Source organism: Callospermophilus lateralis, chromosome 4, assembly GCF_048772815.1.
Source record: "Callospermophilus lateralis isolate mCalLat2 chromosome 4, mCalLat2.hap1, whole genome shotgun sequence".
In the NCBI taxonomy this organism is placed as follows: domain Eukaryota; kingdom Metazoa; phylum Chordata; class Mammalia; order Rodentia; family Sciuridae; genus Callospermophilus; species Callospermophilus lateralis.
Genome location: NC_135308.1, coordinates 12,085,330 through 12,107,180, shown reverse-complemented (window position 1 = coordinate 12,107,180; position 21,851 = coordinate 12,085,330). Strand labels below are relative to the sequence as shown.

General features: G+C 38.1%; 1 protein-coding gene and 1 non-coding gene across 2 annotated transcripts; one reads left to right on the top strand and one right to left on the bottom strand.

The window, feature by feature from the left end:
- The first annotated feature begins 2,960 nt into the window (after positions 1-2,960).
- Positions 2,961-18,352, top strand: Adamdec1 (ADAM like decysin 1). The gene is made up of 15 exons (XM_076853482.1): positions 2,961-2,972; positions 3,721-3,787; positions 6,003-6,121; positions 6,973-7,049; positions 7,789-7,867; positions 9,237-9,313; positions 10,753-10,939; positions 11,126-11,188; positions 11,896-11,967; positions 12,249-12,418; positions 12,753-12,834; positions 13,534-13,664; positions 14,465-14,642; positions 16,092-16,177; positions 17,402-18,352. The coding sequence occupies exons 1-15, from the start codon at positions 2,961-2,963 to the stop codon at positions 17,406-17,408; spliced, it is 1,407 nt and encodes a 468-aa protein (XP_076709597.1). The 3' UTR covers positions 17,409-18,352.
- LOC143398787 (U6 spliceosomal RNA) lies at positions 9,816-9,922 on the bottom strand. The gene has a single exon (XR_013091370.1). It is a non-coding gene; the product is annotated as a U6 spliceosomal RNA (small nuclear RNA).
- Positions 18,353-21,851: the final 3,499 nt, after the last annotated feature.

Genomic DNA, 21,851 nt, shown 5'->3' with positions numbered 1-21,851 from the left:
AAGGATTAGTATCTAGACTGTATCGTGAACTGAAAAGACTTTCATAGAAAAAAGAAGGTAATCCAATTTAAAAATGGACAAGTGATTTGAATAGGCACTTCACAAAGGAAGAAATACAAATGGCCACCACACACACACACACACACACACACACACACACACACATGCGCGCGCACTCAGATCTACCTCCAGATTCATGTTTCCTGCAGAACTATCACAATCACCAAGCTGTGATTGTGTAACTGATGGATACAGGGATTCTGCTAGGGATTCCCAGAGGGTCTGGACAAGCCCAGGCTAGAAAATTGATTAGGTAATTCCAATATGCTAATATACCAACCAAAGCAGGGGGTATGACCTCTGTCTCTATGGTCAAAAACAAGCAAGAGATTCCTGGTCAAAGGAGAATATTTAGAGCAAGGCTACAGCACTACTGCCCATCTCAAACCACTCACCCAACCCTCAGACCCCTGACCACTCATGCTCTGTGGACCAGGCATCCTCAAGGCAATTGAAGCCATCATGAAGATCATTCACAATAAAATACTTGAAATTCCATTGTTCTGATACCAAGCACCTCTTTTCCCACCCAGGGACTTAGGAAATGTGCATTAAAGACCTTCTGGGTAATTTAAAGTCAATCACTTAACTTCTCTGAATCATCTACAATGTAAGAATTATAATCAGAACTATTTATACCTATTGTTATGATGCTTAATTAAAAATAATGTGTGTAAAAGTCTGTAAATGCATGAGGGATAGTTGTAACTTTTGTGAATGCTTCTATTTATTTTCTATGTAGTCCATATTTAAACATCTTCCACAAATACTTTATTTCAAAAATACTTTATTACAAAACATTCCAAAATGTTAAGTTTTAAGCTTTATGGGGACAAAATTCTCTGTAATCAGGATGCTGGTCATGATTTCTTAGTTTTATGGTCACAAATTAAGTCCTTTGTTTAGTCAATCCTTGAATATTGTAATCAATCAGGGTTTGTATATGTGCCATTTCTCATTTCCTTCAGACACACTGAGTAAACAATTTCTTCATTGGTATTTCTACTGTTTTAATTTATTGAATGATATATAGACATCTAATAAACAACATCTAAATCTCATAGAGTCTTTTTAAACTTCTTTCATGGTGTATATATTCACTGAATATTTTTAAAAATTTATTATCTTCAAACTGCTGTGTTCCTCAAGAGTACACAGGGACATTTTTCTTTGGTCTTTAAAAGAGTTGACAAACTGCAACTCCCATCAACTCACCAAATTGGAAGATGTCTTCTGTAAAATTCAAGCAGAATCCTAGAACTCATTCCAAATTCCTCTGTCTCTCTCACTTAACTACATCCAGTCAACCAACACGTCTGACAGTTTTATGAGCTAAGTATTTCTCAAGTACCCATCTTCTCTTTTACGGTCAATGGCATTTTCCTCTTGTAACTTGGCCCCTGCACATACCATAAGCGTTATGCCATATGCCTATTACCTTTCTGTTATGTCCCAATCATGGGAAACATACGGAGTTAATAGACTTTATACTTTTCTACACACCCGTGTCTTGTCTTTTATACCCAACTCTTCTTCTCCTTCTCTAGCTAATAGCGTTTCACTCTTTCTACCCACCGTTCAGGTGATGGCTACCTGAACACCATGCCCAGACCTCAAACACAGGACTTCCCATTTGGGTAGGCCATGTCTCTTTGTAGATGTCTTCATTATTAAATTTATTGCAGGAAAATCTCAATTGCAGGGATTCTAACATTTTGTAATACACAGAAATGTAGTAGTAACTTATTGTAAACTTAAATAAAGTATGATCCCAATAAATATGTAACCAACCTAGCAAATAATCCTAGTTGTATCATTGATAAACAAAAGTTAATACCAATTAAATACCCTGAAAGCAGTATTATCGACAGTGATAGTTATCAAACATGAGTTAAATAATATCTCAAAAGTTCAGGGAGACATTAATTGTTATCCTAAAACTATACTCCCAACTATGCTATCATTAAAGAATAAGATGAAGGAATACACTCTCGGAAAAATTGTTAAAAACCATAAAAGTACCTATTGCAAGAAAACTTTAATTTACTAAACTTATTAATTAACAAAAGGGATTTATTGAAGAATATGTTTTACAAAGAAGAAAATTATTTGTTTTAAAAAAAGGGGTCCTACAAGGACCTTTGAACAAAGAAGTTGGTAAATAGGTGAATAATTCCCAAAACCATCATCTGTATAAAGTACATACAAACACAAAAAATGATGATTCGTGTTGGGGGTGAAAGTCATGATAAATCTATAAAAAAGGAAAGGATGGGCTGCTTATAAGTGCTGATCAATTGTAGGTTTTCTTTTTTAATATTTGATGCTAAATATATTAATTAGTATTATACTTTATTAAAATTGCAATGATAACTGGTAAAGAATAAAGTAGAATTCTTATCTTTTAGAACAGGACAATATTTAGAAAATAGAGAGGAAAAAGCTATTAATTCAAAGGAAGGTAGAACTCAAGCACAATAAAGAAAAGGTGACATCAAAACTTATAATCAGATGCTCAGAAACTTCCAAATGTACCAGTAAAGAGTAAGTTCAGCAGGTAATAAGTTTTCAGACTGGGACAACCTTTTAAATGAAAATTTAACTTGGGATTAACTCTCTGAAAAACACGGGGTCAATATGTTCCAGCAAAGTCAAATAACATCACCTATAGGAGTTTATCCCAGAAATCAAAGACATACACTCAATCACACATAACAGATGATACAATGCAATAAATGTTGCATTAAAATATCAATATTTAGTATGAGAAAAATCCTTATGGTAAAGTACTATGCCAAAAATAAGAGGTTGCTAAAACCCTTTGTATAATCAAGATTAATTTTCCCACATTTCTTCTTTTAATTATTGCATAAAAAAAGAGATGAAAATAAATTGTCAAAATGGCAACAGAAGTAATTTATTGATGTTGGAACAACAGACAATCAGCATTTCCCCCTCAATATATTTTGAATATTTATGACTATGCAAATATCATTTTTCTGAGAGAGAACTCACAATACACTGGAGCCATACTTCATATGCACTATATAGCTTGATTGATGCCGACCTTTCCAAGATAATTTATTTTTGCACATTTCTTTATAGTTCCATGTGCTGCACATGTGTGTGTGTGTATATAATCACATGGGGATTTTTGTAAGAAACTTAGAGTAGTGGTATTACCAGTTTTTCTTTTTTGTATTAAGAAGAATGAGAATCAGAGAGATTACACTATCCTGTCTGCAAGACTGCTAGGTGATTATATCTTAGCTTCTTAGTTCTTTGTGCCAGTCTCTTGAAATATGTACAGAATACTGATACATATTCTATATTTGTAGATGTGTAAATAACTGTGCAAGTGTTCTCTTGGGTGCCTCTGTCTCAGTTGGCATGTTTCCATCACTCCAGGAGGACCCGAGGCTAGCTGCTACTCAGATGTGTGTGCTTCATGAGCAACAGTCCCCAGACATAAATACCTCTCACAAATGAGGAACATTCTCAAGATCTGACTACTGCAATTTCTTGGCAATTTCCCAACACCATGAGGAAACATTCCCCACTCTCAGAAGAAAAGTTGTGGTCTTATTTTCTTTCACAGATTCCGATGAGAAGTAGAGGGAGATAAAACAGACAGCGGAGGAGACCACATCTTGTCCTCAGCTACCTGTAGTAGCCATCATGTCTCGGCTCCTGCTTTCTGTACTCTGGCTCACGGTTCAAACACAAGGTAAGCACATTATATTGGCATCTTACATAAAACCAGAATTATTTGATGAGTATTTAAAGCACCCTTGTTAAAATGACTTATGATCCAAAGATCAATACTGTATTCATTTTAGTAATTTTATTGCCTACCTCTTTCTTTACAAGGAAAAGTGCATCTATATATGTATTTAAAAATAACTTTTTGAGTGGAGATATTTTAAATGACTGTGTTAAACATGTACTCTAAATCTTGTCAAACTTTTTAAAAATGATTATATATTTTGATAAATGAAATTCATGTTTGCACAATATTTCCTAAAAATGGAAGAAACAACTTTACTTCTTTCTGTTTATATTTTTTTTACTAGTAAAGAAATTTTACTGATATCTTCATGAATCAAGACTGTTTTAAAAAATCTGCATTTTGGGAGATTTTCATAAGAAACATTCTGAAAAATAGAATTAACAGAGTCAAAAGGACCAGTTTCAGAGATAAAACTCCTTCTCTCTTTGAGGTTAATTATTGAGAAGTCAACTGGATGGCCACCATAGATACCCTTACTATGCCATACATAAATGTAACTCCCTGATGGTCCTCATTGTCACACTAAAGGTTACGCAATCATCATGTTAAAAGTCAAGTGCTGTGAACCTGCACATTTCCATATATAAACACATTTGAGACAAACTCAATCCTGGGAGAGGTAAAGGACCTACTGAGGACTTGTCTAAGCTGTCCACAAAATTATCACTTGCTTAGCAGTTCTGTGCCAAGGTTGACAGCTCAGGGCTGGCTCATAGCTAATCTTCCTGATGTGTTTCTCACATTGTTCAGTCCTAAACACAAAGAAAAGATAAAGTAGAATAATTATTAATCTAATAAGTATACTATACCTGCATACAGATCATTGAAGTGCTAGAAACTCAGTGTTCATCGTTGACTCTGAATTTATGGTTTGTGTAATAGCTTGGCAAGAATGTTCTGAAATTGTATCTCTCATTGAATAATTCTGCTTATTTTGGAATTCTTTTTTTTTTTTTTTAATATTGCTTTGCTGGTGATTGAACCCAGGGCCTCCTAAAAGCATCATTTTACCACCACTGAGCTCTAACTCAGCCCTTATTTTATTTTCTCCTTTTAGCACACAATGAATTATTCTCAGGAAAGCATCACAGCAGAAATTTGGGAGCTGTCTAGGAGGGAATTCTTCCTTTACTGTTTCCTACAGGGTCTCCACATCAGCCAGGTGTAGAATTGCTTGGTGTCCCTAAGTCACACCTGTTGTCACAGGGGTTGAAAAACAGGCTTTGAACCCAGACACTAATGTGTAAAACGTGAGCATTAGAAAATAAGACTGATTTTATATGAATAATTGAACAGGAAAGGTAGACTGCCACTTTCCTAGTGTGGTACTAAACAATTTTATGCATTTCATCTCAAGTTTTCTACAAATCTCTTAGATAAGAAGTGGTAAGAAGGCAAAATGAGGTCATTTGATTGGAATACAAGACAGTCTCTTTTGGCTCCATATGAATTTTTTTTCCTACTATTTGTAAACAATGGGAAACTATGTGATATAAATTGAAGTCCATCAAGAAGGAAACTTTGTTTATAAACAATGTTGCTACTTATGAATATTTTCATAAGAAACATTCTGAAAAATAGAATTTGCTGCTTTCAAATTCCTCCAATAGAGGTCTACAAGAACCTTGTTTCCTGCAGAATCTGCAGTCTTGAGAGGAAACGCTAATGAGGCAAAGAGCATCAGAGTTGGTCACACACATTCTTAGAGTCCCTCCTAAGAATCAGGTTTTACCTGCCAAAGAAACATGTGATTTTTGCAGTGAGTGCTCGGATGTTGTGCTGCCGTGAGAGAAAGGGACATAGAAACGGAAAAGCAGAAGTCCCCGAGAGCTTTGGGAGAAAAGATATCACGGTTTTGAAGGGGAGTGTAGAGGAAGAAGGGACTGGATTACAAAAGGAGCAACAGCCCTGACGTTCCTGGTCCAGAGCTGGCACGTACAGACATCATCCAAGAAATTCTCATCCTGTTCAGGTTTCCTTAGAGGGGAGTAGGGGAGGCTTTATCATCAAAGCTAAAGTAGGAGAATCAACTTGTTCTTCGTGTTGGCACTCTGGTCTTTCATGTCCTTTCAACAAACCAACCAACCAAATCCAAAGGAAACAAAATAAAAAGTTTTCAGTTTTTGTATCAATATTCTCTCTCTTTCTCCAGCCATGGTCATAAAGCAAACTCCTGGAATAAAACTCTCTGAGGTAGTTTATCCTAAACTACTACACATTTCCCACGAAGGAGGGATGGAAAACAACCACACTAAGAGGCAAGGCAAAGAGGTAAGCCTTGGGAAGGACTGGAAGATTCCAGCTACCCAAGGACACCAAGAAAGAGCCCCTTCACCACAGTTAACTCTAACACCTCTGGCTTCAAGTCCACATGTGCAGCTAGCTGCCCTTGTCCAAGACAGAGCGTCTGACTTGTAAGCATGCTTTCACAGTTAAGCAGCAGGAGTTAAAAGGATAAAGATTCCTGGACAGTTCTTCAAATCTGTGGGGGGAAAGGAAAAGATCCTTGGAAGGGCAGCCCTTTCTAGAGAGAGACGTCACTTCTCAGTCTCTCCAACCTGTGTGTGCCCCTCACCACCTCCCCTTTCCCCAGTGGCTCACCTTTTTCTCAGACATTGTGTGTAGATTGGAGAATTCAACGTTATCTCTATAGTTTGCAATGTTAGAGTTTTGTTTATTAAGGTTATTGACTCTTTGACTATTACATTGTTTCCCCTCAGTTTGTAATTTTCATCTGATTTAATTTTGGTTAGATTTTTTGATTGGTTACCTTTAGTATGTTTGGATTGATTTTAAGGTAAAAATGCATGCCTTCTTCTTATCTTATTGGTGATCTATTATGGTTTGTATATTAGTGCAAACAAAAAGACCCCATTTCACATATTAGGGCTAGGTTAATTGCTAAGTTTGATTGCCACCTAACTCAACTTTTAGGAAGTCTGCCTTATTGTGCAAGTTCAGCTTTATTTTAGGTATTTTAAAGGCATAACAACTGTATTTAACCTCTATGAATTTATGATTGTTCTCCCGACATAGACTGTATACATCATTTATATTATTATTTTTAAGTATACTCAGAAATACAGATTGTATGTCATTTTTATACCATTAAATATTTTCAGGAAATATATGCACCTGAAGTTCAGTATCAGATTATCTTAAATGGTGAAGAAATCATCCTCCACCTGCAAAAAACCAGGTAAGTTGTGCTTCCAGAAGGCCGAATCACTGGATTATATTATGAGAATGTGGGAAACAAGTCTTGAGACTCTATTCAGTGTCATTGGAAATAGCAGACATGAAGCACATTGAGCTTGCGATGATACTAATTTGGGTTAATGTCATTGAGGACGGTCGATGCTTTTCTAGGGAATTATATGCACAATGTAAAAGAGCTACACATATAAATTACTTTCTTCCTGGAATTTTCCTTAATGTACTGAAAACCTTGGCTACTCAGGTGAGCTTCGATGTGACTTTTCATTGCTTTTGTAAGAACGATATGTCCAAGGCTGAATCGGGGTACACAATCTTGAGACAGATTCCAGGAGATGAAACTCCCCTGAGGTCTATAGCGGTCCGTGAGGTTCTTCAGGGAGGTGATGGTTCTTCAGCCACACTTGTGACCCAGAACCCTTTAGAAACTTCCATTAGGCTGTGTCCTTGGTGAAAAATAAAAATCCTAAAGTGATCCATTTTCGGGAAAGAATCTGTAGCTGAAACGCAGCTGAGGGCGTTTCTCCTTCGATTGAATGGGTACAACTAATGCTCTGATTGGCTTCAGGGACAGAGTTCCAATGATGGGAAAGGACCAAATGGTCAAAACGTCAATGATTCCTCACCATAGACATGTTACTCCCTTAGTGTTGACGGTTATGTCAGGTGAATCACCGTTGTCACCACGTTGAGTGTGTCATGCAGGTTTCTGCTTCCTCAAGGCATCTCCTGGGGCCAGACTACACCGAAACATATTACTCATCTGCCGGGGAGGAAATCACCAGGCGCTCTCAGAGCATGGTAAGGTCTGCTGCTTCCTGGGATCTGCTCATTGCTTGGAAAATGCATAGGTCCATGGATGACTTTAAAAAAAATCAAATGACCTAAAATCAAGATGCTTATCTGTGAATAGTGAGACAACAGGTGGAAAATCTCCTTCGGTTTTTAGAAGGTAGGAGTAATAGGGGATTTCTGTGTTGTATTTTTAGGAGCCACCATAAGTCCACTTGTCCCTAGATCATTTTAACTGTAGGGTAGAAATAGTCTACGCTTTAGGTAACTGGAAAAAATGTGTCACTGTTTAACACTTCCTGAAGATATATTCATTTATCATAGGGTGAGTAATGGAATATCAATTATATAATGAATATGTTTACATCTGGTTAGAGCACCTTCCTATACACCAATTCTAGGGCCTAACCTTCAGACGTAGAGAATAACTGTGCAGAGAATCAGAGAAGAGCAGGAAGAACATACAGGTTCATTCTAGAATTTCTGATAAGCTGAGAGAGTTTCTCAGAGCCGTTCTCCATGGTACCTTAAATACAATACATATGCCTCTCTTTCTCTCTAAAAAAAAAAAAAAAACAAGCAAAAAGAATCCCCCATGCTCAAATATTAATGCCTTATGTAGTACATTATCTAAGTCTTCTACAAGAAAACATTACAAGGGTTTCTTCCAAAGGATGGACACACACATATATATGGAATTTCATGTTGTGCAAAAAGACCATTTATTTTGAACCACATATTGTTAATTAGCTTTCTAAAATCGTTGCATGTAAGTGGCCCCCTGCTTTGCTGATGTGAACTATCAATCATGTAAATTTGTAATTGTTGACAAATATTCTGGAGTTCAAGTCTGTGAAAGGGATTCCACTAATAGATCAATTAAAGTTGCTGAATTTAACCAGTCAGTCTGAGGATCTCAGGTATGGAAGCATAGCCTCTTGAAGATTCTAATGTCTAGAAAACTGGATGCCTGGTTTTGTTAACATATGATGAACAGTGTCTTTGGGGACTCAACACAGGGAACCCAATTCCTAAGGGTCCAAGACCTGAGGTTCTACCAGCAGTAACATAATTCCCCTACTGGCCACTTAGAGGCAACATTCACTTTCACCATGAACCCATGTAACTGCAATAACCTCAGATTTCCTTTAGTGCAAATTAGTGTCAGGAAAACATCTCAGACATCAAATATAGAGAGTTTCCAGTGTCAGTTTTGGAGAAATTTAGAAAATCCCTGATGTTTTCACTGTTTTTGTTTCTAGGAACTGCTATTTGAACTGCCGCACATATTCAAGATGGCGGCTTTCCCCACTACTATAGACCATGTGCTTTCAGAATGTATGCCTATATTTAAATCATATGTCTTTTTCCACTCCAGAAACATTGTTACTATGAAGGTCACATCCTAAATGAAAAGAATTCTGTTGCCAGCCTTAGTACCTGTGATGGGTTGAGGTGAGAAGCACACCAAAAATATTAAATATCAACATTATATCAAAATATTAAAAAGCAGCATTCTGTTATACAGAATTGAGTCTCACAGGACATTATGTCTTCTTACTATTTTGATGATTTTTTTTTCCTTCATCACTAATTGCTGAATATATGTGGTTGAAGTGGAGAATGAAGCATCACCCTTACAATCATTTCGTAACTGATGTTTTGGAAGTCAGGCCCAGCTCTGTTTAAGCAAGAGTGCTATGCTCTAGGCCTTGGTGACATCTGGGTCCACTTCCAAGTTCATCTACCTCATTCTGAAGCAATCATGTCTTCTTCTCTTTAAGATTCTAACCTGCAATTATCTCTGTTGAACTTAATTTTTAAAAATTATTTATTTATTCTAATTTGTTATATATGATGGCAGAATATGTGTTGTACACAAAGTAGTTTCACACCGTTCATGTCTTCATACATGAACTTACGGTAATGATGTCCATCTCATCCCACCATCTTTCCTAAAAATATAGAAGGCTTCATGAATTTGCATGTCATCTTTGAGCAGGGGCCATGCTAATCTTCTCTGTATCGTTCCAATTTTAGTGTAGGTGGTGCTGAAGTGAGCACTGAACTTAATTTTTTAAAGCATTTCTGTGTATATTTTTGTTTACACTGGTAATTCTTGCCAACTAGGAAACTTTAGAGTAATGAAAAGCACAAATAAAAAAACAGTAGCCACTGCAAAATTTTACCTCTGAACTATCACTATTACTAACATTTTTTCATGTTTGTAGTCTTTTATGCATTTAGAGAAGTATTCTTTACACACATGATTGAATAATGAAATAAAACACATAATTGCTTTTCCAATATGGTTCATACTTAATAACGTGTTCTCACATATCATAAATACCTTGATAAATACAGTTTCAATGGCATTTTTGTTGGATTCATAATATTCCATAATACAGACTCACTTTCTATTCTGAACTAATGATTTTACCAGAAAGAGAACTTCTTTAAGCTACTGCTAATCCCATATGTTACTCTGGCTGGTCTACTAATCCTTCTTTCTCTCCTCTGGAGCTCTTGGTTTCTATATGTTCCTTAACTCCATTCCCCATTGTATTCCTAGGATCTACCAAGAAATAATTGTTAAGTGAATAAACAAACTATGGAAAAACACCTACTGAGCTCGTGGTGTAAGATCCAAATTTGAGGGGATTGCTTCATTTTAATAATTCTTCAGAATTTTCTGGGTGAATGAACATAAGCTTTATTTAAACATTGACAAATACTGCTTACAATGTAATGTAAATTAACAAATGTTAGTTAAAAGGTCTGTGGATGATAATTGAGTGTGTGGAATTGGATGGGAAGAGGAATACATCCTTTCTGAGCAGTGTGTATGTGCTGTGCGTGAGGAGATCCTGAAATACAGTCTCTGTGACTCACAGAGGACACTTCACACACCGTGGCCAACGATACCTGATAAAACCTGGGAAAAGCACAGACCAGGGAGAACATGCTGTTTTTACGTACGACCAGGAAGAACTAGACCCAGCGAATCACACTTGTGGCACGAGAACTGTTGGCAGGAGACAAGGCCATATTCGGACTTTCAGGTCCCTCAAAAACCCAGAAGTGAGTGTAGTTTTCTGCTTCATCATCGATATCAATCATCTCAGCTGTGATGTGTGATGTATGGCATGTTGTCATTGATTACTTATCCTTCATTTCTTTTCATGATAAAAACAAAATGTCATGTAAGCTTTGTAATCCTTTAGGATAAAGATACTGATTAACAATGTTCTTTTATTATCTGTAAAGCAAGAAGACATTCTTCAGGCCCAGAAAGTCATCAATCTCTTTTTGGTGCTGGATAACGCATTTGTAAGTAAGAGATGCTTGTGGTTCCGGGACACCGTGCTCCACTGGAGGCTTAGCTATCAAGCAAAAGCCATGCATTTCTGCTAACAGTGCCTGTGGTGTGCCTGTTTTTCTTGGCTTCTCTACCTACTTTGCATGCAATAGGTTTTAATCACCTTCCCTTTTAATACCCACCAGACACCATGGATCCTTAATACCATCAAGCTATTGGCAATCAACCACAAAAAAAAAAAAAAATAACATAAAATATAGGTTAAAGATTAAATTACTTTAACCTTTTAGTGTAAAATATAAATATGTTTAATATAGCCTACAAATATAAATTAGTTGCAAAACTATACATAACTTAAAATTTTAATTATATATACAGAGAAAAATCCTGGTATCCACATTTTTACCTAGTAAATATTGCTTCATGTTTAAATTTTAATTGATAGTGAATTGGTTTCAAAATATTGTCAATTATTAATTTGACATATCTACTTAGAAATGAACAACCATGAAATTTTTTGACCCCCACACTCTTACATTTAAGATAGAATTTGTTGAAATAGCCTTTCACAAAACAGTCATAAGTAGCCATGATATGAATAAATGTCAATTATGTTAAAATAGGTAATTTTTTTTTTATAAATGTGAAATCCTGTACCCATTCAGCCACTTCACTTTAATTTCCTTTTTAATTGTACTCTGTGCTTTGCATTTTGCAGTATAAGATGTACCAGGGGAATCTAACTGTGATGAGAAGCTTTGTGTTCGATGTAATGAACCTCCTCAATGTGGTAAGACATCTGTCGTGGGAGCCTGTGCTTCCACACGTGGGCCTGGGGCTCCCGCCACTTAATATAAACAGTCAAGAGAGTCACAGTGCTTTACGGGCAGCAGTTCTGGGGACATTTTAGCAAAGCAAACACCAACCTCAAGGTAAAATCACACACACTATAGCAAAGGCAACTTCTGGTGTTTCTCTTTTCAAAACGGAAATTCGTCAATTACTCATCCATCATTTGTGGCCAGCAAAAGTTCTAAAACCCTAAAGGAATCTGAACCGTTGTGTCCACAGATTTATAAAACTATACATGTTCGTGTGGCCTTGGTCGGTATGGAGATCTGGTCAGATAATGATAAGATTAAGGTGGTCCCCAACATTGGTGAAACCTTCAAGAACTTCATGAGTTGGCATCGTTCTAACCTGGGCAAGAAGAAGATCCATGACCATGCACAGCTCCTCAGGTGGGCACATTCTGGCCAGGGCAGGTGCACGTGGGCAGAGTGAGAGCCTTGGCAGAGATGTGTGCTCAATCAGATTTCCCTGATCAGTCGTGAGAAGCCCTGATGTCCTGCCATTAGCAATTCACCTGCGGGATTTTGGAGGCCCTGGTGCAATCTATGTGGTGGGCTCTAGGATGTGAGATAGTCAACGTGGCCATGATACTGTTGTGGGATAGTACAGGCTGCGCTGAGGCCCATGAAAAGGCTAGGCAGCCAGGGAAATCTAGAAGAGCAGTGGGGAAAGCTAGTGGTTCCAAAGACAGGCTGTGATAGTGTTTCTGTGCCTTTCACACAGTGGGATTGGCTTCAATAATCGCCGCGTGGGAATGGCCGCCTCCAATTCCCTGTGCTCCGCGTCTTCGGTCGCTGTTATTGAGGTTTGTAAACTTACACTAAGGTTCCCTGTGGTTCTGCCTCTCTGGGAAGACGGGTAGAATGCTTAGCTCAGAGTGGACACAGTGAACATTGGCTGAACCAATCAATAAATGTGGAAAGGAAACCACTGGCAGATCATTGTGCTGCAGATTCTCCGGACTGTGAAACATCAGCCCTGCTGGGGGGTGTCACACTCGGATTGGTATTAAGGAATACAGCAGGAATGTTGGGATGGAGATGGGAGCCAGGTGCACTCTGTGGCCTGAGATAACTCTAGATTGATCTTTTGGTATCTGTGACCAAAAGAGGACATTCAGGGAGCAAAGGAGAGTGCAGGGGTCCTAAGGTATCAGCATGGTGACAGCTGTTATAGAACTTTGAGTCCTCATTGGATACCTCTTTGGACTTTCTGTGGACAATGTAATTGCTTTAATAATTGATTAGTAAGAACTTAGTGTCTGTTAGTTCAACAAACACTTATCGAGTACTGACTCTGACCAGATTCATAGGATCTAACCATTTCCCAGGTTCATTCAGCCTTGCGCACTGAGCAAAGGTGGGCATGGAGCTTCATGACTCATTCTTTTCCAGCTCTCAGGCTATTCTTTTTAAGTGATGAATATTGACAACAACTGAGAAATAACTAATTAAAATAGGAAGTAACAGATCTATCTATCTATCTTTCTTTCTTTCTCTTTCAGGCTAAAAGAAAGAATAATGTGGCTCTTGTAGGTGTGATGTCACATGAGTTGGGCCATGTTCTCGGCATGCCTGATCTTTCATACACCGTCAAGTGCCCCTCGGGAAGTTGTGTGATGGGTCAATATCTGAGGTAAGACCCTGTCACTCTAAAGTTAATTTTTTCCCCTCAATCTTAAATTATTCAGGATGCATTCTGTATTTATTGGATGGGTATTTTTTGCCCAAAGGCTCTGTATCCTGTTAATTCAAACCCCAGACTCTTTAGGCACAATATCACATATAATTCCTTAAGATTTTTAAATACACAAAGAGTTTATAATTAAAGTGACTGTATTTTAACTTAAAATTACTTTAACTTGAAGTGACAGCATAACTTCTGAAAACATTAGCCTAAGATGACAACTGTATCTTCATATAGCCTGACCCATCAATTAATCAATCCACTTCTATACATTTATGAATTACTTATTAATGTCAATCACTTTGCAAGGACTTGGGATAAAAAATGAATAAATCATGCCTTGTTCTTGAGATGTTCACAAATAAGGAGAAATATGTCCACCAAATCTTGAAGTCTGCATTTATTTCCCTTCACTGGGCCATTGTTACTGTCTCTTACAAAATTCCTCAGTGTGAGATGAGTGGATGGTAACCAAAGGAGATTTTCATTGCTGTTTTTGTTTACAAAAGTGCTGAATCCACATGAGAAATTAAATTCTTTCATCTCTACATCTGAGTCTCTAGGAAAAAAAATTTCAGTTAGCTCCACTACCCACCAGATATAGTATCATGTAGTCCTTAGCAGTTACTAAACTTGCAATTTCCATCTAGCCAGATTATAGTTAGATATGTTAGATTTTCATAATCACTTAACATGAAAAGTCACTGCACTCTATATCATGTTACTTCTGAGTATTTTTCTGGTTGCAGTTCAAAATTCCCAAAGGATTTCAGTTCATCCTGCCTCTCATATTTTCAAAAATACCTTTCATCTCAAAAACCAAAGTGCATAATGCAAGCACCTCTACCTGCAAATATAATAACAGAACCTGTGTGTGGGAACCAACTTCTGGAGGTGGGAGAAGACTGCGACTGTGGCTCTCCTAAGGTACGAAAATCTACGAGATCTAAAACAACTTTTAGAGACCTAGCAGGGTAATTCAACTATGCAGGTTTTATTTTTTTCTTTTTTAATGTTCTTTTAGAGATTCTAAAGATAAACTTGATATCAGAGTAAAAAGTAGATTTGCACTTTGTTTTGCTATTAATTTTAGTTTTCTTTCCAAAAGCATTTCAAATTCCAGGATAACATAATGACATTATTGTGTGAAGTTAAGTGTTAGGTAGTAAATTGCTAACTCTAAGATGTTGTTTATGACCTTTATCGACATATTCATGTAAAATCCTTGCTTTACTAAGGTCACTGATATTTCCATAATATTAAATATTGTCTTTGAAAGAAGAGCTGGCTTCAAAGTTTCTCAGGAAACATCTTCTTCATGCGGTGCTTACACAGTTTGAAAGTTCATTCTAAACTATTTTTTCTTTTTTGCTGGATGTGCAATGTTTTCTCTTTATTTAGGTTCTCCTTCATTACTAATTTTGATGCCATCTTAATAACTCATCAAATATTTTTAAATCAATCCTCTGTTTTCTTCTGGGTTGAGAATTGCACCCAAACAAAACAATGGAAACATGATTTGTTCTTGTCAATTCTTATTCCTTCATATTTTTTTTTACCTTTCTTGTGCTATTTTTTAGAATTTCCATAAAAACACAGAGTGTAAGTCACGCTTGTCTTGTTCTTCATTTTATCAGCTGACCTTTTACAAGTTGTCACCTAGATTTTCCTTACAGTGACCATGCATTGTGCCAGCTGTAGTTTTCATATGTTGTAGGTAACTGTTAGGAGATTCAGCAATGGCTGCTGTCGACTAACTGCCATCGACCACCATAGCAATATGGTTTCCTCCACTCAGTCTCTTAACAGGATGGATTCCATTGCCCTTTCTGTACAGACAAGCTGCCCTTGCACTTTGGGTGGAGAAAATTCACAGTTGTAATGAAGAGTTGTTACCCGAATAAGCTGGGATTTTACTGACATCGCTTTATGTTTTGCATTTGTATTCATCTATGAGAATAGCATCTGTAATCCCAATCAGTCAGTCTCACTGCCAGAATTTTGTGGGCTTGGTAAAATGAATTCAGGTTTCACTTTTTCTCTCTAATTTCAAATTATTTGAGTGGTGTAGAAATCGTCTCCCTTGAATATTTTAATTAATGTACATGTAATAGCACATGGACCAAACTCATTAAGGAAATGCTTAGATCATTTTTTTTTTTTTGGTTATTGAAGAGATAGTTTTCATTGTTTATGATATTTTTTCCCCTATCGTTATCTTCCCTTGGTCATTTCCACTGGGGTTGGTTTAACAGAACAGTTTAGTTTAAATGGTGAAATTTGATTTCATTGCCATCTTGTACCTAAATCCTCTGCCCTTGTTCTGTGGGAACAACACACTGACCCGACTCTCCTGGTCTTGTGTGAACTTTGAAGGAATGCAAGGATCGCTGCTGCGAGGCCAGCACTTGCCAACTGAAACTTGGACCTGAGTGTGGGGAAGAGGCTCCCAACCCTAACACGTGAGGCTTCTCCTTGGTTGTTTCTAAATATTTTGTCACTTTTATCTTGGGCTTGAGGAATTTGCCCCATTAAGTGCTATAATACACTAAAACACAACTTATTTTATAGTTTTTTAAATGGCTCAGTTTGGGAGAGAAGAAAAGGTGTTATGAACATTAATATGTAAGGCTGTATGGGTGGGCACAAACGATATCACAAAAGGGACCACTTCAACATCTGTGAAATTAGGACTGCTGAGGTCTGCAGCAGAAACTAGAATTTTCTGATAGATGAGGATGAGTTGGATAAAAGCTAAGATGAGGAGAAGAAAAGGGTATTTTTTTTAAAAGACTTGATGGATGAGCACATTTTATTCTTGGTTCAGAGTTCATAGTTGTAATTTGCAAGGTAGGCAGAAAGTCAATAGCATTTGAGAACATGATGCAAGACTTGGCAATTTCATGCCTTTTAAAGTGTCTCAATGAGCCAAAATCCAGATATTCATTTTTGTGTTTATAGAATCCCATTGCTTGGAATTTGTTACTTGGTTTTTGCTTCAGTGCAAAATATCTCTGAATACAAAAAAAAAAAAAAAGGAAGCAAGAATAATAAAAATCTTAAAGAGGAAAGACTCAAAATACATCACATGGCAAGAGTTATATTATTTATTTACCCCCTTTCCATAATTTCTTTTAAAACTTCAACTGTATACAGGAAACAATTGACTCAAGTGCTTTGACTACCACTTCCTCAGGAAAGAACCAGTGAGGTCAAAAGACAAAGACGGTCCTTCCTTTATGCACCAAGTACCTTTGCATATCACCCTGTGAACTCCAGTGGGTCTGCTCTCCAGGGAATTCTGAAAATTATGCCTGGACCAGTAGCATAGCATATCAAAAAGGAAGGAGGGGGAGGAGGAGAAGGAGGAGGAGTGAAAGAAGGGGGAGGAGAAGGGAGAGGGTGGAGGGAGAGGAGGACAGGAAGGAAAAAAGAAAGAAAAGAAAATCTACCCAACTCTCCAGTGGTTTGGAATGACAGGTCGGTCGGCTTTAATTCTATCAAATACTAACTTGAGACTGTAAGCTATTTAATTTGTTTTCTCACCTGTCAATTGGAGCAAATGGTATTATATCTCAGCAGGGTATTCAGTTTTACTTACTACAACTTTCTGATTTTAGTTGTTACATAATATTTTATAATTTACAATAACTATGGCCTCAAAACTTTTTTTTTATTTTAATCAGATCCTGAATCAAAGAGTCTACTTCATTGAGAGGTTGCTTTGACAAGACAAGAATCAAGAACTCTTACCAGGAGTCTTATATATTTTCACCTTTGTACCTAGATATACATGCAGCTTCCATATTCTGGGTTCCGCAATTGTAGAGTCAATCAACCAGTGATAAAAAATATTTGGAAAAAATAGTTGCACCTATGCTGAGCATATAGACTGTTGTTCTTGTTGTTATTCCCCAAGCTATACAGTATAAATAGACATACGGACATAGCATCTATATTGCATGAGGCATGAAAGTCATCTAGAGGTCATTGAAAGTTTATGGGAGAATGTGTGCTGGCTATATGCAAATACTGTGCCATTTTGCATAAGGGACTTTGAGCACCCATGGATTCGGGTGTCCCTGGAGGTCCTGGGATCAGTCTCCGGGGGATTTGTTCTTCTTTTGTGATTCTACTTTGTATGTTTACCCATCCAGTCATCAGATAAATGGATGTACTTGGAGAAGTTTCCTATCTACTTAGACCTAATCTTCAATGCATTTCCAAGGACCATGAAGCTGTGGCTTGGCTTTGCTCTTTGGAGAACAAAAAGAAATTATGCTTTGACCAAAGTACTTCAAAATGTACTATTGAATTATTCAGAGTCCATCCAAAATCGTAAAATTACAAGTGACTTGACTTTAACCTTACTTGTACTTGACTCATGAAAAAGTCACACCACCTGGGGGGGGGGGGGGTGCAGGCTCTCAAGCAGCAGAGAACAGAGGAGAGCTCAGGGGTCTTGTTACTGCTCAGCGTGCACCCTGCTGTACTCTCGTTAGTGTGATGTTTTGATACTTCATGGGAAGATTAATCAAATATAAATGTTTCTTATTTTAGTGAGGTATAATCCTTCATGCATCTCTTTCACCATCAAATTCAAAGTTTAATTGGAGAAGACCCTTTCTTACATGTCAATGGAGGGTAGAAGGAAGGCTTCATTCATCTATTCATTTAATAAGTGGTAGTATCAATAAAAATGCAACTTTTTGAGGTGTTTCTGTATGGTCATTTAAAAAAAATGAGCATTTCTGTAGGAGTCAAGATCTTAGTTATTGCCTTCCTTCAAAAATGTTCTGCCTCAATTGCTTGACACAGGGTAGATCTGGGTGGCTGGAGAGGGGATGGTGTGGGGAAGACCTTCACAATTCTGCCTATTAGCATCCCTGCCCTGAAAGCTGGTGGGTATTTTGGAGGGAGAGTAGCTCTTAATTCTAAGTGATTTTTATTGTCGTAAGTCCCAAGCCTTTACCTATTAAAATGTCCTCTCAGATGAATTTCAACTTTGAAATAATTCCATATTTTCCATGAAAAGACCCACTCCTCTCCCTTTTTCTCCAGAAAGCTGAATTAGAGATTTGGACAATTTTTAAAGTTTGTGCAGGATTTATACATCATCGAATAACCAATTTAAATGAAAAATTTCCATTGATTTTTACCAGCGGTCATAAAAATTTTCAGAAAAAAAATAATTCATTACTAAGATAAAAAAGAATTAAACACTATTTTTGGAAACTTCCAGATGACTGACGTGTTGGTAGACCAAACATCTGGATGGTTTGCTTTGCTGATCGGCAGTGTGCATCCAGCCCAACTCTCACACAGCATGCACTTGAACAGCTAGCAATGACTTTTCACAGGCACAGTTCTTTTTCCAACCACAGCAAAAACAGAACGCATCTTGCATCTGTTCCTTGCATAAATTTCCAAAGCATTTCACTTCTTTCATCTAGTTGGATAAGGAAATGGATAAGATGTGCAGGCAATACATTATTTTATTTTATTGGGGGAGAATCTTGGCCAAAGAGGTTAATAAGTGATTTGCCTAAGGTTCCATTAAAAAAAACTTATGACAAACATAGAACTCCAATTCAGGTCCTAAGTTCTAATGCTTCATGCGCACCATTTTATCCTCCATTCAGATGGGATTATCCCTAGAGATGGATGACTCCACACACTAAAACACCCAGAAAGAACTTTATTGTTCAGATTTACATGTCCCAAATCCCAAGGGAACCCAGGGTGACACTGGAAAGTGCACATGAGCTCGGAGCACGGATGTCTATGGACTGGGCTCAGTGATTTGCTTTCTAAAGGTAATGTTGAAATTGCCTAAACTTGTTCCTTGCCCAAATTGCCTGACACTAGAAGTTTATTGTTAAGATGAACAGTACCCAGCCTTGCAGTACACACGTGAAATTGAAAGTATAATTTATCAGAAGAAAACTGAGTTCACACAAGGATAAAGCAATATACCCTTTTTCAGTAACTGAAAAGCTTTATTTTTCAATTACATATTCCACTCAAGAATAGATGTGTTCTAGATGGAAGATTTTTGGAGCTATACTGCATACCCAGCACATCACTAAGTAATGGACAGACAAGAAAGGCAAAGAGTATTTTTTCTCCCACAGAAGAAAGTTGAAGAAAACAGTTGTCTGCACATGAAATATTTCCAGGATAATAATAGAAGGAAGCTAAGGTGACAGGTAATTTTAACTTCTGTACACATTGATAACTCTTTTAAAATCTAAAGTACTCTATGTAAAAAAAAAAATCAGAAATGTGATTATTGAGGTTTACTGAGGTGGAGAAAATTTTAAAAAATAAAATGAGAGAACAGATTGTGTGATGCATTTGCCTGCGGTGGGGGGGCGGGGGTGGGGGGAGAATCTATATTTGCTTTAGGAAGGAAATCATCTGGAGTCGGTACCCAACAGCGAGAATAAAGCACAACCGAGATCACATCAACAAAGTTAACGCTTGTGATTTTGACAATTTGCAAACAAATGTTAAGATTCATGAAAATGAAATAATTGACACTCCTATGGAAGAATTCTTTGCAATCCATAAGAGTGCTACTGTGAAAGGCAGTGCTTAGTTAACGAATAAGCCAAGCCAGGCCCAGGACAGACTCCACATCTCAGTGTGGTACCATTTTGCTGTAGCGGTCTGTTGAATGCCCAGTTAACCCTGAGAAATGGGAGAAAAATAATAGGAGATAATAAGGAAAGGGGGTGGGAGAAACAGAGAGTTGTGTGTGAGAGGAGAGAACCGTGGGAGAGCTCAGATTAGCATGTTGCCCTCATCTACAGACATAGGAATATGGTGGGAGGCCCAGGCAGTGACCGACTTAGGCTCAATCAGCTACATATCAAGGTTCCCGCCACCCCTTCCATGGGCTCAGTTAATTGCTAGAGACGCTCACGGAACCAGGGAAACCCATTTACTGGTTTATTTCAGAGGACATTACAAGGGATACAGCTGAGCAGCTAGATGGAAGAGATGCTTAGGGTGAGCTTTGGGGAAGGGTGCAGAACTCCCACTTCCTCTCCAGGCCCAGGGCCTTTCAGGAACCGGAAACCCCACAAATGCTGTCCTTTCTGGTTTTCATGGAGGCTTTCACAGGAGGCATGACTGATGGCACCTTTGGCCACTGGTGATCAGTCTTCGGCTCCTCTCACACCCTAGAGGGCGGTGCTGAAAGCGACACCCTCCAATCACAGGGTTGTTTCCCATGGCAACCAGCTGCCCTCTGGTGGTATCCTGGGGCTCCCACCACACTCACCTCATTAGCATAGAAAACAGTGTTTACCATTTTGGAGATTTCAAGGGTTTTAGAAGCCATTTTTCCAGTAAAGGGAGCAAAGACCAAATATGTTACAGGCCAAGATGTTAGATCTGAAAATCAACACAAATAACCCCTAAGACATTGTAAGCCTCATACATTTCAGACCTTCTGGAAGACGGGTGAGATCGATTTGACCTCATCCCTTTTCAGCAATTCTTGAACGCCTGAGTGCTGTCAATTAGAAATGGGTTCCAATATTATCAAACTGGAGCTTTCTTTCTTTGGTGGCTTCTGCCTCAGTTTCTATGCTCCCCTACTTCTGTCCATGCTTGAGATGTGACATGTTCCTTTTTACTGACCTTTGTCTCGCTGTCTGTACCTTTGCCCTGTCTCAGAGGTGTCACCCACCTGGAATCCCTGTCTTCGCGGCCTGCCCCTGCCTTTCCAGTTAAGCGCTGACGTATTAACCTCCCCTGACCTTAACGGCACCACCTCTGTTGCTCAGATGGGCACACGGCCCTGGCTGGCTGCACAGCCACTCAATCCGCTGAATTCAGCAAGGGTTGCCAGTACTCTTCAGAGTTTCCTTAACCAGTCTCCTGTTGGGCTTCTGAAATGCTCCCCACTTGGGCTGGTTGACTCACCCCCTGCCTCCTCTTCTCACATACTGACTGCTCTTCTCACAGAGATGCACCAAACCTCTCCCAGGTCCAACGTCTTCCTTTGCTGGCATCAGGCCCTCTCTGGGTCCTCATTTCTGCCAGGACCAAGTCTCCCTGACAGCTGAGCATCTGCTCTTTCCCTAGGGCCACCTCTAAGAGGATGAGTCTTTCTTTATTTTAATG

Excerpts from the sequence above, each read along its gene's own strand:
- Adamdec1 (XM_076853482.1), top strand. Across the intron at positions 10,940-11,125 it reads GGTCCCTCAAAAACCCAGAA|CAAGAAGACATTCTTCAGGC; the intron begins GTGAGTGTAGTT and ends TTATCTGTAAAG. Across the intron at positions 11,968-12,248 it reads TAATGAACCTCCTCAATGTG|ATTTATAAAACTATACATGT; the intron begins GTAAGACATCTG and ends TTGTGTCCACAG.